An 18,709-nucleotide genomic window follows, 5' to 3' on the forward strand; every position below is an offset into this window, starting at 1 on the left:
TTCTGTGCTGCCAAAACATTTTAAGAATATATTTTTATTCTTAATAGTTCATAAGGCATGTTTGCTGATAATAACTGTTCTGTGTAAGGTGCCACAAACATATAGGGTTTAAACCCAGTTTCTGGTGCTTAGTACATGAGAATCATCAAATCAGTTCTATGCTAGATTATTACCTGAGGAGTCTGATGCAGACAGTGGAAAGAAGGCAAAACAAAACAAAAGCAAAAACAAACAAACAAACACACTTTTCTGTAACTAGAGCCAGAAGTTTTGAAATCCTGAGTAGTGAAACCTCCATTCCAACTTTTTTGTTCATTAGTTGATTTAAGTTGTTCTGTTACAGGTTATGCATCAGGTGTTAGGTAGTGGATGGGCTCTACTGGTGCTAGATGGGACTTGCTTTCTTAACCATCATAAATGACATTTGGTATAGCTGGTGTTTCATCATGCAATTCATCCTCTTCTCCTGGGGAATGAACTGTCCTTTTTGCTTACCTTGTAGCAGAGGGTTTTTGTGACTCTAGCCCTGGCTGTCTGCTCAGAACATTTTTATGCAGGCTTTCAAACCCTGAAATCTGGTCAGATTTATCAATGCAACACTGTACCAAGGAATAAGTTGCTGTCCTGAGAGGTAGGTCAAATCTAATTTCAGATAAACTGAAATTCTTAAATAACTTAGGCACTGTTGTGGCCTGTAATACCATGCTTTGAGTTGCACTGTGTGCAGAGCTTGCCTGTGTACTGCTAGCACAGCTTGGTTGTGAATTAGGAACCCACCATTAAAACTTTGGCTCAGCTCAATGCATACAATGCTCTGAGCTTCTTTCCTTGCTTGCTCTTCAGGTTATAGTTCCTACACTATCTCATTAAGCCAAAATTTGTATTATTGGCTAACTGACATGGAAGAAATAATTCCACTTAAGTTTGTTTCCTGTTGTAACTGTTTTGCAACGAAAAGCAAGACTGACAAGGTATATAAATATGAATTCTTCTTAATTTTTGTTGCAGGAAAAAAGAGGAACTATCTCTAGGGGCCGCAGATCACTGCGTGTAACTGAAGAGGTGAAATAAGAGATGCTGATGTGTTGTGTGGTTTAAAGTGGTTTGAGGTACCAGCCTGTTTGTTGCAAAACATTCCTGTTTGGTAGCATTTCAGAGACTCCTGGTTTGTTCCCTCCTTAGGTTTTGAGTCAGTGGCTCTGTAGGTAGGAAAAAGGAAAGCACTGTCCTTTGGAGCTGGTGACAGTGAATTGATTTTTGGGTGCCTCTATTTTAGGCCACCCTCTGCGAAACACTTTACAGCAACATGTGCACTCATGCCATGATTTCAGTTTTATAACAAAAACGGCAATACCAGAACAAAGTCTCTCGCCCAAGGCATATTCCATATGTTACTTCTCAGTGCTTTATTTTCAGGCCTGCAAGAGACAAACGCACTTATTCCATTAATAAAGCCTGTGACTTAAAGTGCAGTTCTACCCTGGAAAAAATAGAAATGTGGAGTTCTAAGTTCATTTTCCATCAATAGCTTCTCCATTAAATTTGTTCAGATTACAAATGAAAAAGTGGTGTTATTTTTCAAACTGTGCCTGTAGGCCTCAGCCTTGCCTGTGAAAGCAGCTTTTTCATTCTCATATGGAAATCACAATGAAGAGGGCAGAGATCAGTTCGTGTGCTCCATTCCACCTCTTCAAGGTGACTTCTTATTTTTTTAAGGTTCCCATTATTTACTGCTATGAAGCCCCAATTAAAGTGTATACCAGAGGCAATAAAAATTTTAATAATTAGAATATACTATCAATATTCAGCTAAGGGAATAAAAATACTGTTTCCACACTTTTCTTCCCTCAAGAAACTCAATTTGTAAAAGTTTTAATAAAATTGTATAAGTACGATTTTGTTCGTTTAAGTACCCCTCCCCGTAATGATTTCATAACCTGAGTTTTCAACTCTCTGCATTATCACTAGAAAATAAATCTCCCCTACCATTCACATTATGCATTTATTGCCTCTGTGAACCTCACGTTACCCTTGGTATTACTGCGGCTCAGCTAGCAGTCCTTGTCCTTACCAAAAGCTTTAGACAAATGTCATTAGCCGATAGAGGATCCAGCATGCATTGTGGAAAATGCATTCATCCTGGGGCCTTAAGCTTTGTGAATAGAAGAGGTATAATAAATAAATAAATAAAATAATAATAAAAAATAAAAAAAGGTCATTGGTCTTCCAAATGCCACTCTTTCAAACAGAGGCTGGGAAATTCCAACAGAAAGGCTTCACAAAAAGGTAAAAATAAGCATCTGTTTTCAAAGAAGTTCCAAAGTACTGAAGAGTTTTAATGGATCAGTGTGGAAAGTTGTCAGGGGAAGAAGGAGTAGAAGGTGGTGGTAGGGGTGGTAGTTTTCTTTCTGAGTCACTTGCAGCAAAATCGTTTTGAAAAATACCAGTATAATAGGATTAGGAGGGAAAAGATTCTTAAAAATTAGTAAAATTGGATTCAGAGAGCAGGTTGATAATGAGAGACAGAATTAGATGGTGGCTAAAAGCATTCTTTAGCAGCTCTATTTCAGCTGGCTGATAAAGAAGCCGATCCAGCAGTCCTCATTCAGGCAGAATTCATCTGGGTCAGCACAAAGCTTACTTATACATGTACATGGTCTGCAGGATCAGGCCTGTACCAGGCAGCATTTGGAATTATGGATAAACATGCTCCCCAGACAATGCAGAAGGTGCAAAACTTTGCACGAGCAAAGAAAAAAGGCACTGATTTACCTGGAGGAGGAAGGGCCCTGCTCTCAATCTCTCCTGGTGACCTTGGCTCTCAGGAGGGCTAGTGAAGTTGGGTCTGGCACAGGTGACCCAGATACTTTGCTTATGTCTGTCACTGACATGTCCTGAATACCTGCATGTCTAGTTTTGTGGAGTTTCTCATCAGATACACAACTCCATATCAGATATTTCAGGGTTACCTCTTTATCTCAGGTCTATCTAGTTAGCGCTATAGGGAGGTGTTCAAAACCTGACTTAATCCAGCATTCATTTCGAGAGATTTTTCTGAGGCTTTTCACTACTACTTTTCTGTAAGAATATTTAAACATTTGAAATAGTTTGTCTCATCTTCTTTTGCTATTTTTAATATGCTGAAAAGATGGCCTTAAAATGTCAGAAATAAAAGGGAAAATGGCCCACTGGCATATGAAATAAAATGATGTCACAACCAAATGATCTTGTGGTATATTGCTGTGGATACTTCAGTTTACATTATATCAATATTAATTTATTGCAAGGCTGGCACACGTTTTGGATATTTATTAACTGTTTGAGTGCTTGGAATTGTACTGGTAGCTTTGCTCCGTGTAATGAAAATGCTTGTATTTAGTCAGCCTAGTGGTTCTCCATGCTGCAAATTAGTAACCCCTTTCCCTTCTGATGACAGAAGCAACAAGGCTATGAGGTTGTGATAAGTTTTCATCTCCATGTGCAAATAACACTCAGATCTTAGATAATTTACATGAAACAAAATCCTGGCTCTTGCAGCAATTTGCAGTGTGAATTTACCTTATCTTTTTCTTTTTACAAACTATTGGGGGGTATAAATCCTCTAATTATGTCTTAGTACAAGAGCATATTGGGGCTTCCAGCTACTATCCTGAGGCTGCTGTTTCTGCTCATAGTAATAGTAATAAAGTCCCGTCTTTGGTCTCAGTTGGGTTGCCTTTTCATTTCTGTGTTTGCTGGAAGCATCATCACACTGTCATGGTTGCATTTGTGTTAAATGTGGGCATTGAAGCAGAACATATTTTGGGTGTATATGAGTCTCGAAGTATTCTGATTGTGTTTATGCGATGTTTTCTGATTAGTAGAAAATGCTGAGAGCTAATAACATTCCCAGCTGGATGTACAGAGGGACACATGGACTGGAGCAGGGGATTAGAAGACCTAATGCTAGATTAAGCAAAGATACTGAAATTTTTAGGGGACCTAGGTACTAAAGGCCTGATTTGATTATCGTCCACATCAAAGTAAAATCAGAACTGGCTCTGAGTTACATTGGCTTGAAACGTATGTCACTGAGCAAAGACTTATAGTATCTGATGACCTTTAAAGTCAGTGTCTGAAGTCAGACCTATCACCTTGAAAGTTGGTAACATGAGCTGTGCCAGGCCTAAAGGACAGGAGATTGAGAACATCAGGGTCTTGCTGGACTAAATATTTGTGGAATTTTGTAGAAGGATCTGAGGGACTTGGTAATTTCTCTCTCCCATGGGATCTGAGTGTGAATGTGTCTGCTGCTCACAAATAAATAAATAAATAAATATAATTGCATGATTGGCTGATGAAATCAAAGTGGAATAGCTGGCAGCCTTCTTACTGCTCTCCCTGTGTTTTTCTATCATTAACATGCTAGCTAGCTTTGCCACCTCCGATCAGGGAAAGGTAAATCCTTCCTTTTGTAAGGAGCAGAAACACTTTCCCTGAGTACACAGAATAATGGCCTCTTCTGTATATTGTTTGTATTCTTCTTTTTGTACTTGTCATGTCTCTATATCCTTGGTTGTTGTATACACCATAATTCTTAGTGGTTTTATCTAAAGCCTTTCAAATAAGGAAGTTGAATAGCTTAGGAGATGGGTAGAGGTTTGCCAAGACACTAAATTGACTGACATATGTCATGTGCAGGGCTGGTACCACCACCCTTGGTAGCTGCTGAGCAACCTCATCAGCTTTCTGGTGCACAGGGGCCAGCACTGTAACATCCCTCACAATGACAGGCTTGTCATTACCATAACACAAAACCTGTAGACTACATTTTTCTCATCTATTTCTAGAAGTACTCTGCAGAATAGGACAGAAATGGAGCAGAGGATCACTGCATGCCCATACTGGCTTTCTGTTTACCAAAAAAAAAATAATGTGCAGCACCTTTGCCAGTCCTAAGTATCTGAAAATTATGAATCAGGTGCCCCCAAATGAGAGGGAAGAGGGAGGAGGATGTATAATGCTATATACTAGTGCTCTTTCTGTTCAGTAACTACTGCTCCAGCCATTATAACACACTTGTGACATTTCCAAGCTTTTTTCTACAAACTGAAATGGCTTTAACAGAGTCTGCATAGGAGATTGGAGGGTATGAAATGAGGTTCTATTGCAGCCCTTGGAGTCTGATTGCAGGGGCATGCTTCATGTGTGTATTCATGTATGTACGCATGTACTTGGTTATCAAAGGTTTTATTTATTTTTGGATGTTACTAGTCTGGTACAGACAGTGATGGGGGTAGCTGCTTCAGCATATTCAGAAAGCACATTCTTTGTTGCTGCTGAAGCTTGTGCAACTCTAAATCAGGTGCTTGTGTTCTGCCCTGTCATATGCTATTTAGGTCTAGTGCTTTTTCTGCTGCATCAAACTGAAACAAAATGATTTTCATCCCTGCAGTTAGTAGCTGGCTGCAGTTGGATTAATTGAAATGACTTCTGGGGAGAGTCATGGAGGGGAAAAAGACTCCCCAGGAGATAAGAAAGGAAACATGAATTATGCTGACTTGTAATCCTTACAAAGAAAAGGAATAAACACGGTAAGTGTTAGCAATATGCTAGTCTATTTCATCTTGTGGGTGGCTTTTGTCTCGTTTTAAGTGTATCATGACCTTAATATCTACATCCAGGAGCAAGCTGTTGCCCTTGGTTTTCACTGAAAGCTGTTTTTCTTTTGATACATCCCAGAATCTTCCCATTGATTTCTGCAATATGTCAAAGGAGCTCAGCAGTTTGTTGACCTCTCAAGACTTCACTCCATACATTTTGGCCTCAGGAGTTCACAGTTGTCCTCAAGTGCAGGTTCAACCTCCAAAATAAATAAATAAATAAATAAATAAATAAAGATATATATATATATATATGTATAAGTCTTGCTGAAATGGCTGACGCTACGTAGCCCAAGGGAACTGTTGCCCTTGTGCACATCCAAGAATGGTTTGTCCTGGTTTCAGTTAAGACAGAGTTAATTTTCCTCCTAGCAGTTGGTAGGGTGCTGTGTTTTGGATTAGGATGAGAAGAGTGCTGATAACACACTAATGTTTTAATTGTTGCAGAGCAGTGCTTACACCAAGCCAAGGATGTTTCAGCTTCTCGCTCTGTCCTGCCAGTAGGCAGGCTGGGGGTGCAGCAAGAGCTGGGAGGGGACAGATCCAGAACAGCTGACCCAAACTGGCCAAAGGGGTATTCCATACCATCTGAAATCATGCTGAACAATATATAGGGGTGGCTAGCCAGGGTGGGGGGCTGGCTGCTTGGGCATCAGTCAGCGGGTGGTGAGCAATTGCATTATGCATTACTTGTTTCGTAACATTATTATTAGTAGTACTATTATCATCATTATTGTTATTATTATTATTGTTATTATTATTTTTCTGTCTTAATAAACTGTCTTTATCTCAGCTCACAGGCTTTACTTCCTCATTTCTCTCCCCCATCCCAGAGAGGGAGGGGGGTAGGTGAGCGAACGGCTGTGTGGTGTTTAGCTGCTAGCCAGGTTAAACCACAACATGGTTGTTAAGATAATATTGATGACCTAAGTGAGCCTGGCAAATCAGAGGTGTAAAACCTGATCCTGTGACCATGCAGTGATAAACAAAAGGCTTGTGGTTTCTGATGTAGACATCTGCCTGCTCACTCCTAACTTGTCCCCACGAAAAAGCTTCTCAGCCTTTTGTAAAGGGCAAACAGTGCCTTGTTTAAAAAAAAGTGTCAAGTCATGCTTTTATTTTGATTGCAGTGTTTATTTCATCTCTAACTTGCTAGTGAGTTTCTATAGGAAAACCCTTTTCTTTGATAGTCTGTATTTAAGGTGACAGCCATCTGTGGTCAGATAGCAGAGAATTGGCTGAGATGTTCTGCAGCAGGAATTGCTGTTACAGTTAGGTATGAGCCAGGAATAAGGCAAACCAAACACATACAAAAGGGAAATGGAAAGCAACTTTCAAGGGAGTTGCTGCCTGAACTCTTGTTCCTAATCCTTCGTTGTAACAGTCCTACAGCTGGGCAGGCTCATTTTTGTCATAGTCAATTTATTCGTAGTTTTCTATAACAGGAATTGGACACCGCTTACCTAATGTACAAAGAATTTAAGGGGCTCCTGTTGTTGCGGTACATTAGTCAATGCTATTTAGATCTAGACAAGAAAAGTCAGCTCAAAATGAGAGGACGCATGTCCCAAAAAGGAGCAAGTGATCAGACGGGAGAACAGGCATGATCATGAGGTAGAGTCATGAAGAGAGCTTCTCCACTAAGGAATTGTGTAAAAGTTGAGGGAAGCTTTTACTTAACTTAACAAATACTTTTGGACGCCAGAAGTCCCCAGACCAAGAGGACCCCTCACCAGCTTGGTCGCCTTTCTCTGGACTCTCTCAAGCACCTCCATGTCCTTCTTGTAGTGAGGGGCCCAAAACTGAACACAGTACTCGAGGTGCAACCTCACCAGAGCCGAGTACAGGGGGACAATCACCTCCTTAGCCCTGCTGGCCACACTGTTTCTTATGCAAGCCAGGATGCTGTTGGCCTTCTTGGCCACCTGAGCACACTGCTGGCTCATATTCAGCCGACTATCAACCATCACTCCCAGGTCCTTCTCCGCCAGGCAGCTTTCCAACCACTCAGCTCCCAGCCTGTAGCTCTGCTTGGGGTTGTTGCACTCCAGGTGCAGGAAACAAGCTGCAGGAGAATGGGATGGTTTTCTACCTAACTTGAACCCCCTGAGCTACATACTACAAGTAATTTATAAAAATTTATTGTTTTCTCACTCCTGAGCCACATGAGTTCCATTGCATGCCCTTCCCACTGACAGTGCCCACTGGCTGTGGCCTGCCAGCTAGTGGCCCTGTGGAAACCCATGTGTGCTGCATGCATCTGGTCCAAGGCCTTTGAGGTCAGCAGCAGTACTTGGGCTTACTTCTCTAAGTATTTGTGCCGATCTCAAGGGCTTCAGGTCTGCACCTAAATACACAAACTACCAGCAACTGCCTCAGGGCACGAGGATCTCTGCTATTACTGGGTAAACTTAAAACATGAAAGAACCCAATTTGGAAGCTGCGGTACTGTAGATCACTGGCAGCTTTTACTGGATTAAGACTCAATTCAAACACAAAGATAGCAGTTTTGTCTGCTGTATTCCCCTAGACCATCTTTGTAGTATTTCTATTGTACTGTTAGCGTGCAGATTAGAATACTAGGTGTGCAAGAACAGCAGCAGTGTCAATTGTAACTTAAAGTGACTATATGCAAGTCTGAGGATCACGATGAGGAAAGCAAGTATTAGAGTACGGGGGATAAAAAGGAAACCTGTTGCCCTAATTCTCATTTTAATCTACAATTATCTTTCTTAGCAATCTTTCTACTTTGTTGATGGCAGTTCTGGCACTCATCCATAACAAGAGGTTGCCCCTAGCTGGTTGGAGCTGCTCAGTACTTCAAAGAGACAGGACTAAATGGATGGCAGCACAAGTTATGATAGCACCCATGGAGTCAGCAAACTCCCTGCTGTGTGGGACATCAAGGGAGTTATCTTGTCCAGAATAATGGTAAAATGCTCCAACCCAGAGTCCACTGATTAGAGTAGAAAAGATAGACCGATTAGAGTACAAAGGAGTACTGCATCTTGGGGATGAACCACCTGCTAATCAGTCCCTTCTTTTATCGTTTGTACAAATACATACTATAACACCTAACATTTGAAACAAGTATTTGCCTGAATTACTCCTCTCTTTCATGATGTTTTAAGGATATCTGCTCTTCCTCTTTCTAGCAGTTGATCTCAGAAATATATTTGTCTAAGGGAAAAGGAAACACAACCTTCATGGCTGATGGCAAAATTGTGTCCATAACAGCTGCTGAAGGGGGAGTGTGGATGGGATTAAAAACACAAAGGGATTGCAGAGGAAGATTACTTTAAAAAGATACTTGTGGTATAAGTAATAATCCTAATAACTACTGCAAACATTAAATATTTTCCTCAGCGCTGCTGTTGCTCTGGCAGCTGGGGGAATGTCACAAATATGCTGCTTAAAGATCTTTTTGTAGTAATAGAAACTGCATGGAGCAGCAAATAAAATCTCAATACATTTATTTATCAAAAAAAAAAAAAGGTCTCTGGATCTATAAATTAGATCTGTGGAGGTGATGAGCTTTTATTTAGCACGTGCAGCTGAATCGGTACTCTGGATTCACCACGAGTTTTTTGTTTACTAACACCCATCCCTCTCTCTCTGCAAGCATGTTTTGGTGTGAGACAGCTGCTTATTCCAACTTTTCAACAGACAGCAGAGCATAGTTTCCAATGGTTGCTCATATAAGGCGTAATACCTCATTATAAATGAATGTTCACCTTTAGTGAACTTCACAGGGAGTTTACCTAGATGTGGGTTATGCATAACTTTCTTCAGTTCCTTGCAGGGCCATGAGATGGATATTTGACTTGTACCCATTGGTTATTTTGAGTTTCACATCATAAAGGAGCCTTTCTACTCGTGTACTCTTTAAAGAAATTGAAAGGATGAATAAATCATAAGAAATCTGCAAATTCAGCCTGTCCTCTCTTCAGTTAAGGTTAAGTATCTGAAATGCTTACCGTGCGGAGTGCAATGGTATTGTAACACTGCTGCAAACACCTCCCAGGCACTATAGGACTTCAGTTGTCTCAGTAAGAGCTTCCTTTGACTTTCTTATGAGCCCAGATTTCCTGCTAATTCCATGAGGTAACAGGAAAAGGGTTATAAAACAAGAGGTTGAAGAGAACAGTCTTGTGATCCTGTATTTTTGTGCTTCCACATTGTATGCCCCTATCTGTTGATTAATAGTCATATTATTTTGTAAACTCTGAGGTGAGGAAGAGCATCCTGTTCCATATTTGGATAGTGCTTATCACAATGGGATCTCCATCCTTCATAATGGGAAGAGATTTTTATGTTTTGGGATGCCCATATCAATCATCGCAAAAATATTAAGGATTACAAAAGCAAGCATGGAGTTCTTCTTTTGGAAAACACTTTTTCCTTCTGTGTTTTCCCTCTTCCATATTTCTTAATAGGGGTGGTGATTCCCAGTTCCAGAGGACTAGGAGCTGAGGCGCAACAGCTATGTCCAAAGAAATTCTTGAAGCTATGGACTTTGGAGTTAAGCAAAGGAGGATGTATACTAAACTGGAGCTATCTGGTGCATGACTTTTTTTTTTTCTTCTACTTTGGGCCATCTTGTTTAATATCTTGTCACTGCTCTGATAATTTGAGCTAGGGCAGAGAGCAAACATAGCTTACAGTAGCCATGAAGTCCCTTAGGTTTAGAGCTCCTATGAGCTGCCTCAAGTTTAAATACTCTTCTCGACCAGTGGATTTGAGAATGACTTGGTAATAACTAGGTTGAAATGTGGCTGTTTCTCTGAAAACAGGATGAACTGGAGTAAGCAAGTTAAACACAGTAGCAGCCCTGTGACAGCTCCTGTGAACATTAGGAGCTTACAGTGTTTATCTTTGCTGGAGGCAGAATATTAACAGGTTGTAAATTCAGACTGGATTTCCTTTCACCTTGGAAGACAGATCCAGATTCTCTGTGTTGTGTAGTTCCCTCTTGCTTTTATTTATGTATATGTATTTTCCTCCTGTCTTTCCTCTAATCCATTAACTAGTGCTATTAACATTCAGAGCTGCAGAAAGCAGTTTTGCCATGAGATATATTAGAGGGTTAAATGACTAGCTCTTAGACTTCAGTAGTGTTAGCCAAGCTTCACAGATAACATATCTTTTTCCTTTTCTTTTTACATAAACAATGAAGTACCTGAGATCTCAAGAGGACTGGGAATGATAATGAAGAGTTAACCATAGAAATTGGCCCAAACCAAAGAACTCCGTGACTGGAAAATCCCCAAACCCATTTAATTTCTTCTTAGGAAAAAAAATAAAATACAGCTGACTGCATCCACCTCATGCCTTGCAGCTGAGCTCTTCAAAGCTTCCTAAAGGATTTGAAGCACCTACTCCATTGAAATAAAAGACAGCTGATTTTCCTAGTGTCTCAGTGAATTTCAGTTATGTAAGAAGCACTATAAAAGAACAGCCCCTGAGCGATTTTGAATCCCAGGATTCCTCACTGGAAGGGGAAGGAATTTATATAATTTTGATGGACAGTGAAGTCAACAAAATATGCAATTTTGGGGAGCTGAATTTAGTGCAATTCAGCTGACAAGAGGAAGTTTCAGAAATACTGCAATATTGTAAGCATTGTATGTAAGCAGCGTCAGCTGCTTACAGAACTAAACCTGTATTCAAGAAGCTTAGGCATTCTGGTTTAGAGGTTCTTAAGGATTTGATTACTGTATTTTCGTAGTAAAATATTTCAATTTTTGGTATTGACATGGCATTTTTTCAAAGTTGTTTCAAATAGACCAACATTCTAAAAAGTGAAAAGAAAATGGGAAGAAGCCAGAAATGTGAGCTAAATACCTACATTTTCAGGGACATTTACTTTTTTTTTTTTTTTTAATTAAAAATAATAATAAAAACATTTCCCAACGGCCTTTTCTGGTTACTATGTGAAAGAGAAAGTGCCTAAAGGAAAACAGATGCTCTGAGGATCAAGATTTTCCATTATAGCTATGATCAGCCCATACTGTAAATCTAGAAATCAAAGAAAACAAAATTCTTGCATGGATGGCCCTTCATACTAGCCTATTTAATGGGAACCAAGTCTGAAATACTGCTGTTAGCAGCAGTGTATTACCTAATAAATTTTGTACCTAAATGCCACAGATGAGATGGGGTTCTCTTTTACTACCTACCTGTGCATTTGGCTTGTAAATGAAAACCTCCGTAGCAAAGGGGTGGCCATGCGAAGCACAGGTGGAAATCTGCTTGCTGGGGTAGGACGGAGGCAAACAGGGCTCCTGAGGCTTGTGTAGAGTCATGCAGGAAGCCTGAAGCTGACATCTGATCCCCATTATTCCCCGAGCAGAGCCATAGCCACTTAATCACATCCCATGTACTGGCCATGTACTCTACAAATCAAAGAAGCATATTTGAAAGGTTGACACGGCTAACCAGGCCAGAGTCTTATGTTCTGCTTGTGGCTTCTCAACTAAGACCAGCAACGAGGCCTCTAATGAATATTATTTTGCAAGGCAGATGACTGTCCATTCAGAGCTGTGGTGAGATCTATCAACTCATTTCACATAGATGAAAGGAAAAAGACTTTCTTAATAAAACAAATCTTGCTTAATTGCAGTGGTTAGTCTCCTGCCTGGTTTTATGGGTTCCTGCAGCTGGCTTTAATCTCCTGATTTATGCTGGGAACAAAGAAAGAAAGGAGTGAAGTTAAATCATGGCAGGAAGAAGTTGAAATTTTTTTGGCAAAACCCAGAAAGGTTGGGGACTTACTGTATGGCACAGCCCAGAAACAGGCCACCAGGAGAGGCTCCCTGGGTCTGAGGTGGTAGGGTAAAATCATTTCTTACAATGTGACCTTAAGAATCAGTAATGTCAAGGGTTTCTCCTAGTCTGGGCAGCTAAGGGAGGAGTAGCAGAGCTGCAAGAAACATTGAAGCTCCAGAGAGGACTGACCGAAAGGGGTCAGTATTTGTTAAGTCGAAACACCAGTTTGGCAAATACAAATAGATGGGGACTTACCTGTGGAAGTACAGTGGGTTTAGCGCCAGCATTTCCTCACCCTGTGTGGTGTGGTATGGTGTGCCTGCACTCAGCACACGAGACCTAAGGCCTACCTCACAGATGAGCTGGTCCCCCCACTTAGACTGAATCTGAATCAGTTTTTAAAAGTTACGTTTTAAATACTTGCTAAAGAAAGGTCTTCCAGCACAGCAGCTTGGACAACATATGTGAGCTGAAGAGACTGTACAACTCAGTGGTCACTGATCTGAAGCTGGCCTGCGCTCAGATCAAAGTACAGTGTGCTGGGAATAGCACGGCATTTATGAGGAGCATAATGCAGAAGATGCAGAGCTAAGTATAACCCTCTAAAAAGAAACAGTGCAGAAACCAGAAAGTTTAATAACTGGAAAACTATTCCAGGTATTATGGAGCCTATAGGAATTTACTATTGATTTAGCTTTTTATTCTCAAGGGGAGCCTTGTGTACCCCAGCTGCTCTGCAAACTTTCTGTTGGAGTGCAGCCTGTCAGTACTGCTAACCCTGCTAACAGGCTGTGCCCTGGCTGTACCAGGGAAGCGTGGAAGCATGAAGCAAGGACTCTTCCTTATTTCTCTGAAGTGACAGAGGTGATGCTCTCTAGGATTAACAAACATCAGCAAAATCAGAGCGCTTGAAGAAACGTGTGCAGCACTCAGCAGCCTGTCCTGTCTAGGCCCTGCTGCAGGTGGTAGAACCCTCCCATGGCTATAAGCACTTATGCAAGATTAAAATTTAAATTTAAATAGGGAATTATAATTTGAGCTCCTGCAGTTGTAAGTCACATCTTTAGCTCTGACTGCTGCTGATTCAATTGCCTTTCAATTACTGTCTTTATCAGCTGTATAGTATTATGTCTAAACACTGCTGAGGTTTCTTGTAGAATCATAGAATCATAGAATATCTCAAGTTGGAAGGGACCCAAAAGGATCATGGAATCCAACTCCTGGGTCCACACAGGACCACACAAAAATCAGACCCTATGTCTGAGAGCACTGTCCAAATACTTGTAATTTGAGGACAGTGAAATGGAATGGCAAAATTTTCATCTGCAGCTCTGATCAGCCTGTATTAATTAGAAGTGTTATTTCTAAGTTTAACACATTAGGAAGGTAAGGTGCAAAATGAAAATCTTTGTGTACAACTAATAGCTTCAATTGGAAACAATATTTGCTTGGAAATTGCAAACTTATACAAATGCATTCAGTGTGAGATTGTGTCAGTAAATATTTTTACTTGGTCTGGATGACAGTTATGTAACGATATGTAGGTGAGCTGCTGGAGACTTTTTCAGTAATGTCTTTAAGATGCAGCTTGCTCAGCATGCCAAGTGAAATGTTTTAATTTTCCCTTTGAGGGAATTAAAGAGAAATATGTTACCCAGTTATTTTGAGACAAAGTTGAGGAAGAGTTTTCCTGTGCTGTGGGTTAATAACCTTAGAAGTTGAAGCAAGAAGCCCCATTCTGGCTACCATGTGTTCATAAAGCTTCAAAATCTCCTTCAGATGGAGTCTCCTGTTTAGAATGGGATTGAAGCCGACCTCTGGTATTCTGTTCTGTTCCTAATGATGGTCGTTCTTTCATCTTTCCATTGCAAGGTCTGCTTTCGTCAAAAGATCAAAAAATGTGCTTAACTTTTCATCAAACCCAAATAAATTAGCTGCCCTTGAAGTTTTGTGCATATGTAGGTGGCTTGCTTAGCAGGGTATGTGTTTAGATCCAGGGGAAGGGGAGGGTGATTTTTGTTACTGATCAGAAGACCTGGAGCTTTGCTTTAGTTTATCCTACTGTCATGGAGAGCACATAGGCATAGTGAGAGAGGACATTTACTGACACCCACAGGAAATGCTGTAATTAGCTAGAAAAAAGTTGGGGTGGGAGATTTTGACTCCACTTGGGTCCAAAGTGACAACTTCTGGCTGTGCTGGTGGATACTTCCTGGCTGTAGAGTTGTGCAAAACCACCTTTCTGTGAGCATAAGCAGCCATGGCAGATGGGAGAATTTTGCAGTATGAGTAGGTGGGGAAGCATGCACTGAGGGAACCTGGAGTACTTCAGCTGTTTGTCACCTCTGTTTATTGTTGCTGCGCCTGCTTCCCTTAAGTAAACATGCTTAGTGTATATGTACTGCATAGATCAGGTGGATAAATACAGGAGACTGTCAAGCAATTTGGCCTTCAGGTCCTCTGTCTCAAGGTTTATTGAGGTACTATAACTTGCAAATTTTTATATACAAAGTTGGCACTATTGGTTTTAAAAAACTAATATTTAATCACAGGCATACAACAGGGTCAATGGATTTTTGTTAAGGAATTAAATAGACTTTTCCTTGCTAGCACTCAAACACTTAAGTAAATACAAAATTAAGTGAAAACATTTGTGGCATATGGGTACAGACTGCATTTAAAAATGCATGGGGCTCAGTACTGTCTGACTTAATTCTGATTCATCCATTGACCTTGTTATATAAAACTCAATGCCCTTTTTAGAGGGAGAGTTGCAAATTGTGCTTCTGCATATTTATTTAGGAAGTTCAGTCTTCTGGGTGTTCATACCCTAATTCCAGTGCTAAGTGCAATCACAACATTGATTTTTCTCACTAAACATAACCCACTTTACCCTGGGATGGATTTTTTTTTTTTTTAATGGGCTTTATATAATGGCATATGTGAAAATCACTCAACTTAATGCTCCATATTGTAGTTAATTAAAAAAAATGGCATTTTAGCCATGGTCTTTTGTCCTCTGGTAATGTATTTTACTGCTAACCTTGACCACACAAAATGTCTATCCTAATTAACAGGAGACCAGGTATTGACTATGTCAAGCTACATGATGGAAAGAGCAATTTACAGCTGCTAAGGAAGTTGTAATTGTGTTGAAAATCCAAACATGAAGAACTTCATTTTGACTGACATTATGCCATTTCAAAGTCCATCTCAAAGAGCAGCTTCTCCCCGGTAGCTAAATATCAGTATCCTAAAATATGTCCAAATGTCTCCTAAAATGCATACTACCAAAAGCATGCAGATGGATTTGTATGCATTTCAAGATTGGCGGTAGTGTTTTCTTATTAATGAAATTTATTTATTTATTGTTCATTTATTTGAACTGCATGCTGGAAAATTTAATGGGGCTTAAGGCTTTAATGAACCTTCAGTAGCAGATTTGATTCTCCCCTTACTTTTTCTTGGTTTTATTTCTGGGTAATTCAACTGAAGGCATTAGAGGTACATCAAGTTTGTGCTAGTTTTACTAGAACAAGACTGTAATTTGTGAAGCTCCATTGTGTTTCTTGTTGCAAATGAGAGAATTAAGTGCTTTGCTTTTATACAAAGAAAAAAAGATGTTTTCTTTTTCAGTGTCTTAAATTAATTGTTTTTGTCTCAGTGTTAAAAAAATAATCTTCAGAAATACAATTATACTTACTCAAATTATTCATGACTACATTTTTAAAGTGTTTTAATGTCTAAAGATATGCATATGCATCTTTTCGCATCAGTCCTCTGGGCTGGTGGAATTTTGTGTCTCTGTCTTTTTGAAGAGAAAGACTGTATAAGTACTGCTTATTCTTGATGTTTTGTGATAGAACTAGAGGACAGAAGTTAAATGTTCTGCACCTAAATAGCATCTTTGCTGGGAGTTCTTCATACAAATGCCCCTTAATTGAGCAAATATTCATTAATTAACCCTCCATTCAGTTATTGCTGATATCCATCACTCGATAAATACCGTTAACTTTTTACTGGGCATAACAAGTAACAGTGGCAGAAATTTGCATCCTCGAAGAATATCACTGAATTAAAAAGCCTTGTATTAGACAATGGCTGCATTCTCTCCAGGCTGGAGATTCCAAATAGAAACAGAAATTTCCTTGGAAATCTGTCACAGAGAAGGCAGAATAGCAACCTGTCCACTGATAGCTAGAAGAATACTATATATATAGATGGATTATTTAAAATTCTCAAGTGAAATATTCATCTTTGCAATGATCAAGCACAAGCTTGTCTTGATACAGATGAACAGAACCTTATGAAGTCTTCTCTGTTGGGACAAATTTATCTTTGAATGAAATTGTTACCAGAATAAAGAAATAAACATCGAGTGCAGATTGTCCTACAAGTTTAGTCTTTGTCATAACTCCAGCCTACTGTTGGCAGAACACATAAAGGCACACAGGAATTTGATTCTGTCCAAAAAAAAGAGTAATAGGTGGCCTTAGATCTGCACTCACTATATCAGTCTATATTTACTTATGGATTGGAAATGTCTTTTATACTTAGCTTAGTTTTGATACATTGAGATTTCCATGCCTGAGCTATATTAGGAAGATCACAGTCCTGAATGACTCCTATAAACTTTTTACAACTGCTGTTTCCAACAGGGCAAAGGTGAAGAAAGGCGTAAATATTCTCAATGCAAAGACAAGTGATCCCCAGCAATGGGATGTGAAACAAGAAGTGGGGAATGGTGGAAAGCATTCGACTGCAACGGTTATTTGTCAGAGGATAGCACCAAGTTCAAGGAACAGGTATGAAACCTCATCTTCGTGGCACATTAAACTCATTTATATCCATGATACCATTCATTGGTTGAAAGACATAGGGCTCACATTACCGCTACTCATAGCTATTAAAACTGTAGCCTGGAAATCTGGAGACACTTATGTTAACTATGGTACCATCTGCTGATCTATAACAGGATATCTCAGTTTCCAGGTAATGAAATTAATCAGTTTAAATGAGAGAGAAAAAAAAATAGGCCTAAGATTGGGAGAGGGGATCATTTTGGCATGGATATAAATATCCTTAATTTTAAAGGTTTCTATTGAACGCAATTTTTCAGCTAGATAGTTTTGACCTTGTTTCTCTGAATGTATCACAGCCTCCATGGTTGGCTCACCAAGCAAGTAATTAATTCTTCCAGGATGAGCCACTGTAACTTTCAGGCATTGGTACAGGATAATTTAAAGCTTTCAGTATTTAGTGTCCTGTGTGTAATATGGCAGAATCCCCTTCTGCAAAGCATTTCTTCTTCCAGAACTAGCGTTTCCTTTGCTAGGCTATGCACTGGTAACTGTCAGAGGCAGCCACACACTCCAGGAAGCACTGGTATGAACTGGCCTGCCAGTGCCTGCTTTCCTGTTTGATATGCTTGTACTGAGAGTTAGTCTAGCTGTTCCACAGCCATAAAAGTGGTGCTTTTTCAGGAACTCTGATTGTCTTCCACATCATACAGTGAATTCATACACTGTTGGTTTCAGTGGAAATCATTTGGCTCATGCTGGGTGTCATCTTTTGAAGTCTAACAACACTGTTGTTCATTAGTCCACGTAGAGCATTTCCATTGTACAGATCCGAGCAATGTTTCACAAGCTCTACACTTATTATTAGCCTCAAACCCAGGCTCATTGAAGAGTATCATATACCCTTCAGTGGATTCTGTGTAGGCTTTTGCTTTCCCATGCGGTGGATCTTTACTACCTTCAAGCATAGAAAACTTGAGCAGGTTTTAACACTTATATTCTATGCCCAGTTTGAGTGCCTGAGAAAATTAGACTTCCATAAAGTGTGGAAATTTCTCTTGTCGTGAACAGCTCATTCATTCATTGTATTTACACATAGTATCATTGCAGCTAGTGTGATTTTTAGTGGAGATTAGGGGGGGTGAGGGCAGGGGTGGTATGGAGTGAGGAAAGGAAAAATAACTCATTTAAGCCTACCAAGCCTACCAGAAGTAAGGGAAAAACAAACAAACAAACAAACAAAAAGTTTAAAAGGAAAAACATAGCTATAGAACAGAGTATGATTCTGAACGTATTTACAACTGCAGGACTATAATACTCAGGTTATCAAATCCCAAATTAAATCTTCTTAATCCAATTTGCATAAAGTCTAATTAACCTATAAAAATATTTGTAGCACTGATTATGCAAATAAAAGTCAATGTTTTAATTAACACCTTTCTCTCCTTGTGTATGCAAATAGTCCCTGTCTTCTGAAAGCATGACAAGCCTAGGTTTGAA

General features: G+C 39.7%; 1 protein-coding gene across 2 annotated transcripts in view; it reads left to right on the forward strand.

Annotated features, from left to right (window-relative positions):
- TMEM132C (transmembrane protein 132C) overlaps positions 1-18,709 on the forward strand; it is a 225,516-nt gene that overhangs the window by 101,535 nt on the left and 105,272 nt on the right. For both annotated transcript variants that reach the window (XM_084491633.1, XM_084491632.1), the window contains exon 3: positions 17,069-17,215. In XM_084491633.1, coding sequence (XP_084347759.1) covers positions 17,069-17,215 — 147 coding nt within the window. The remainder of the gene's footprint in view (positions 1-17,068; positions 17,216-18,709) is intronic.

The sequence above is a fragment of the Aythya ferina genome (assembly GCF_964211825.1).
Source record: "Aythya ferina genome assembly, chromosome: 17".
NCBI classification, from domain to species: domain Eukaryota; kingdom Metazoa; phylum Chordata; class Aves; order Anseriformes; family Anatidae; genus Aythya; species Aythya ferina.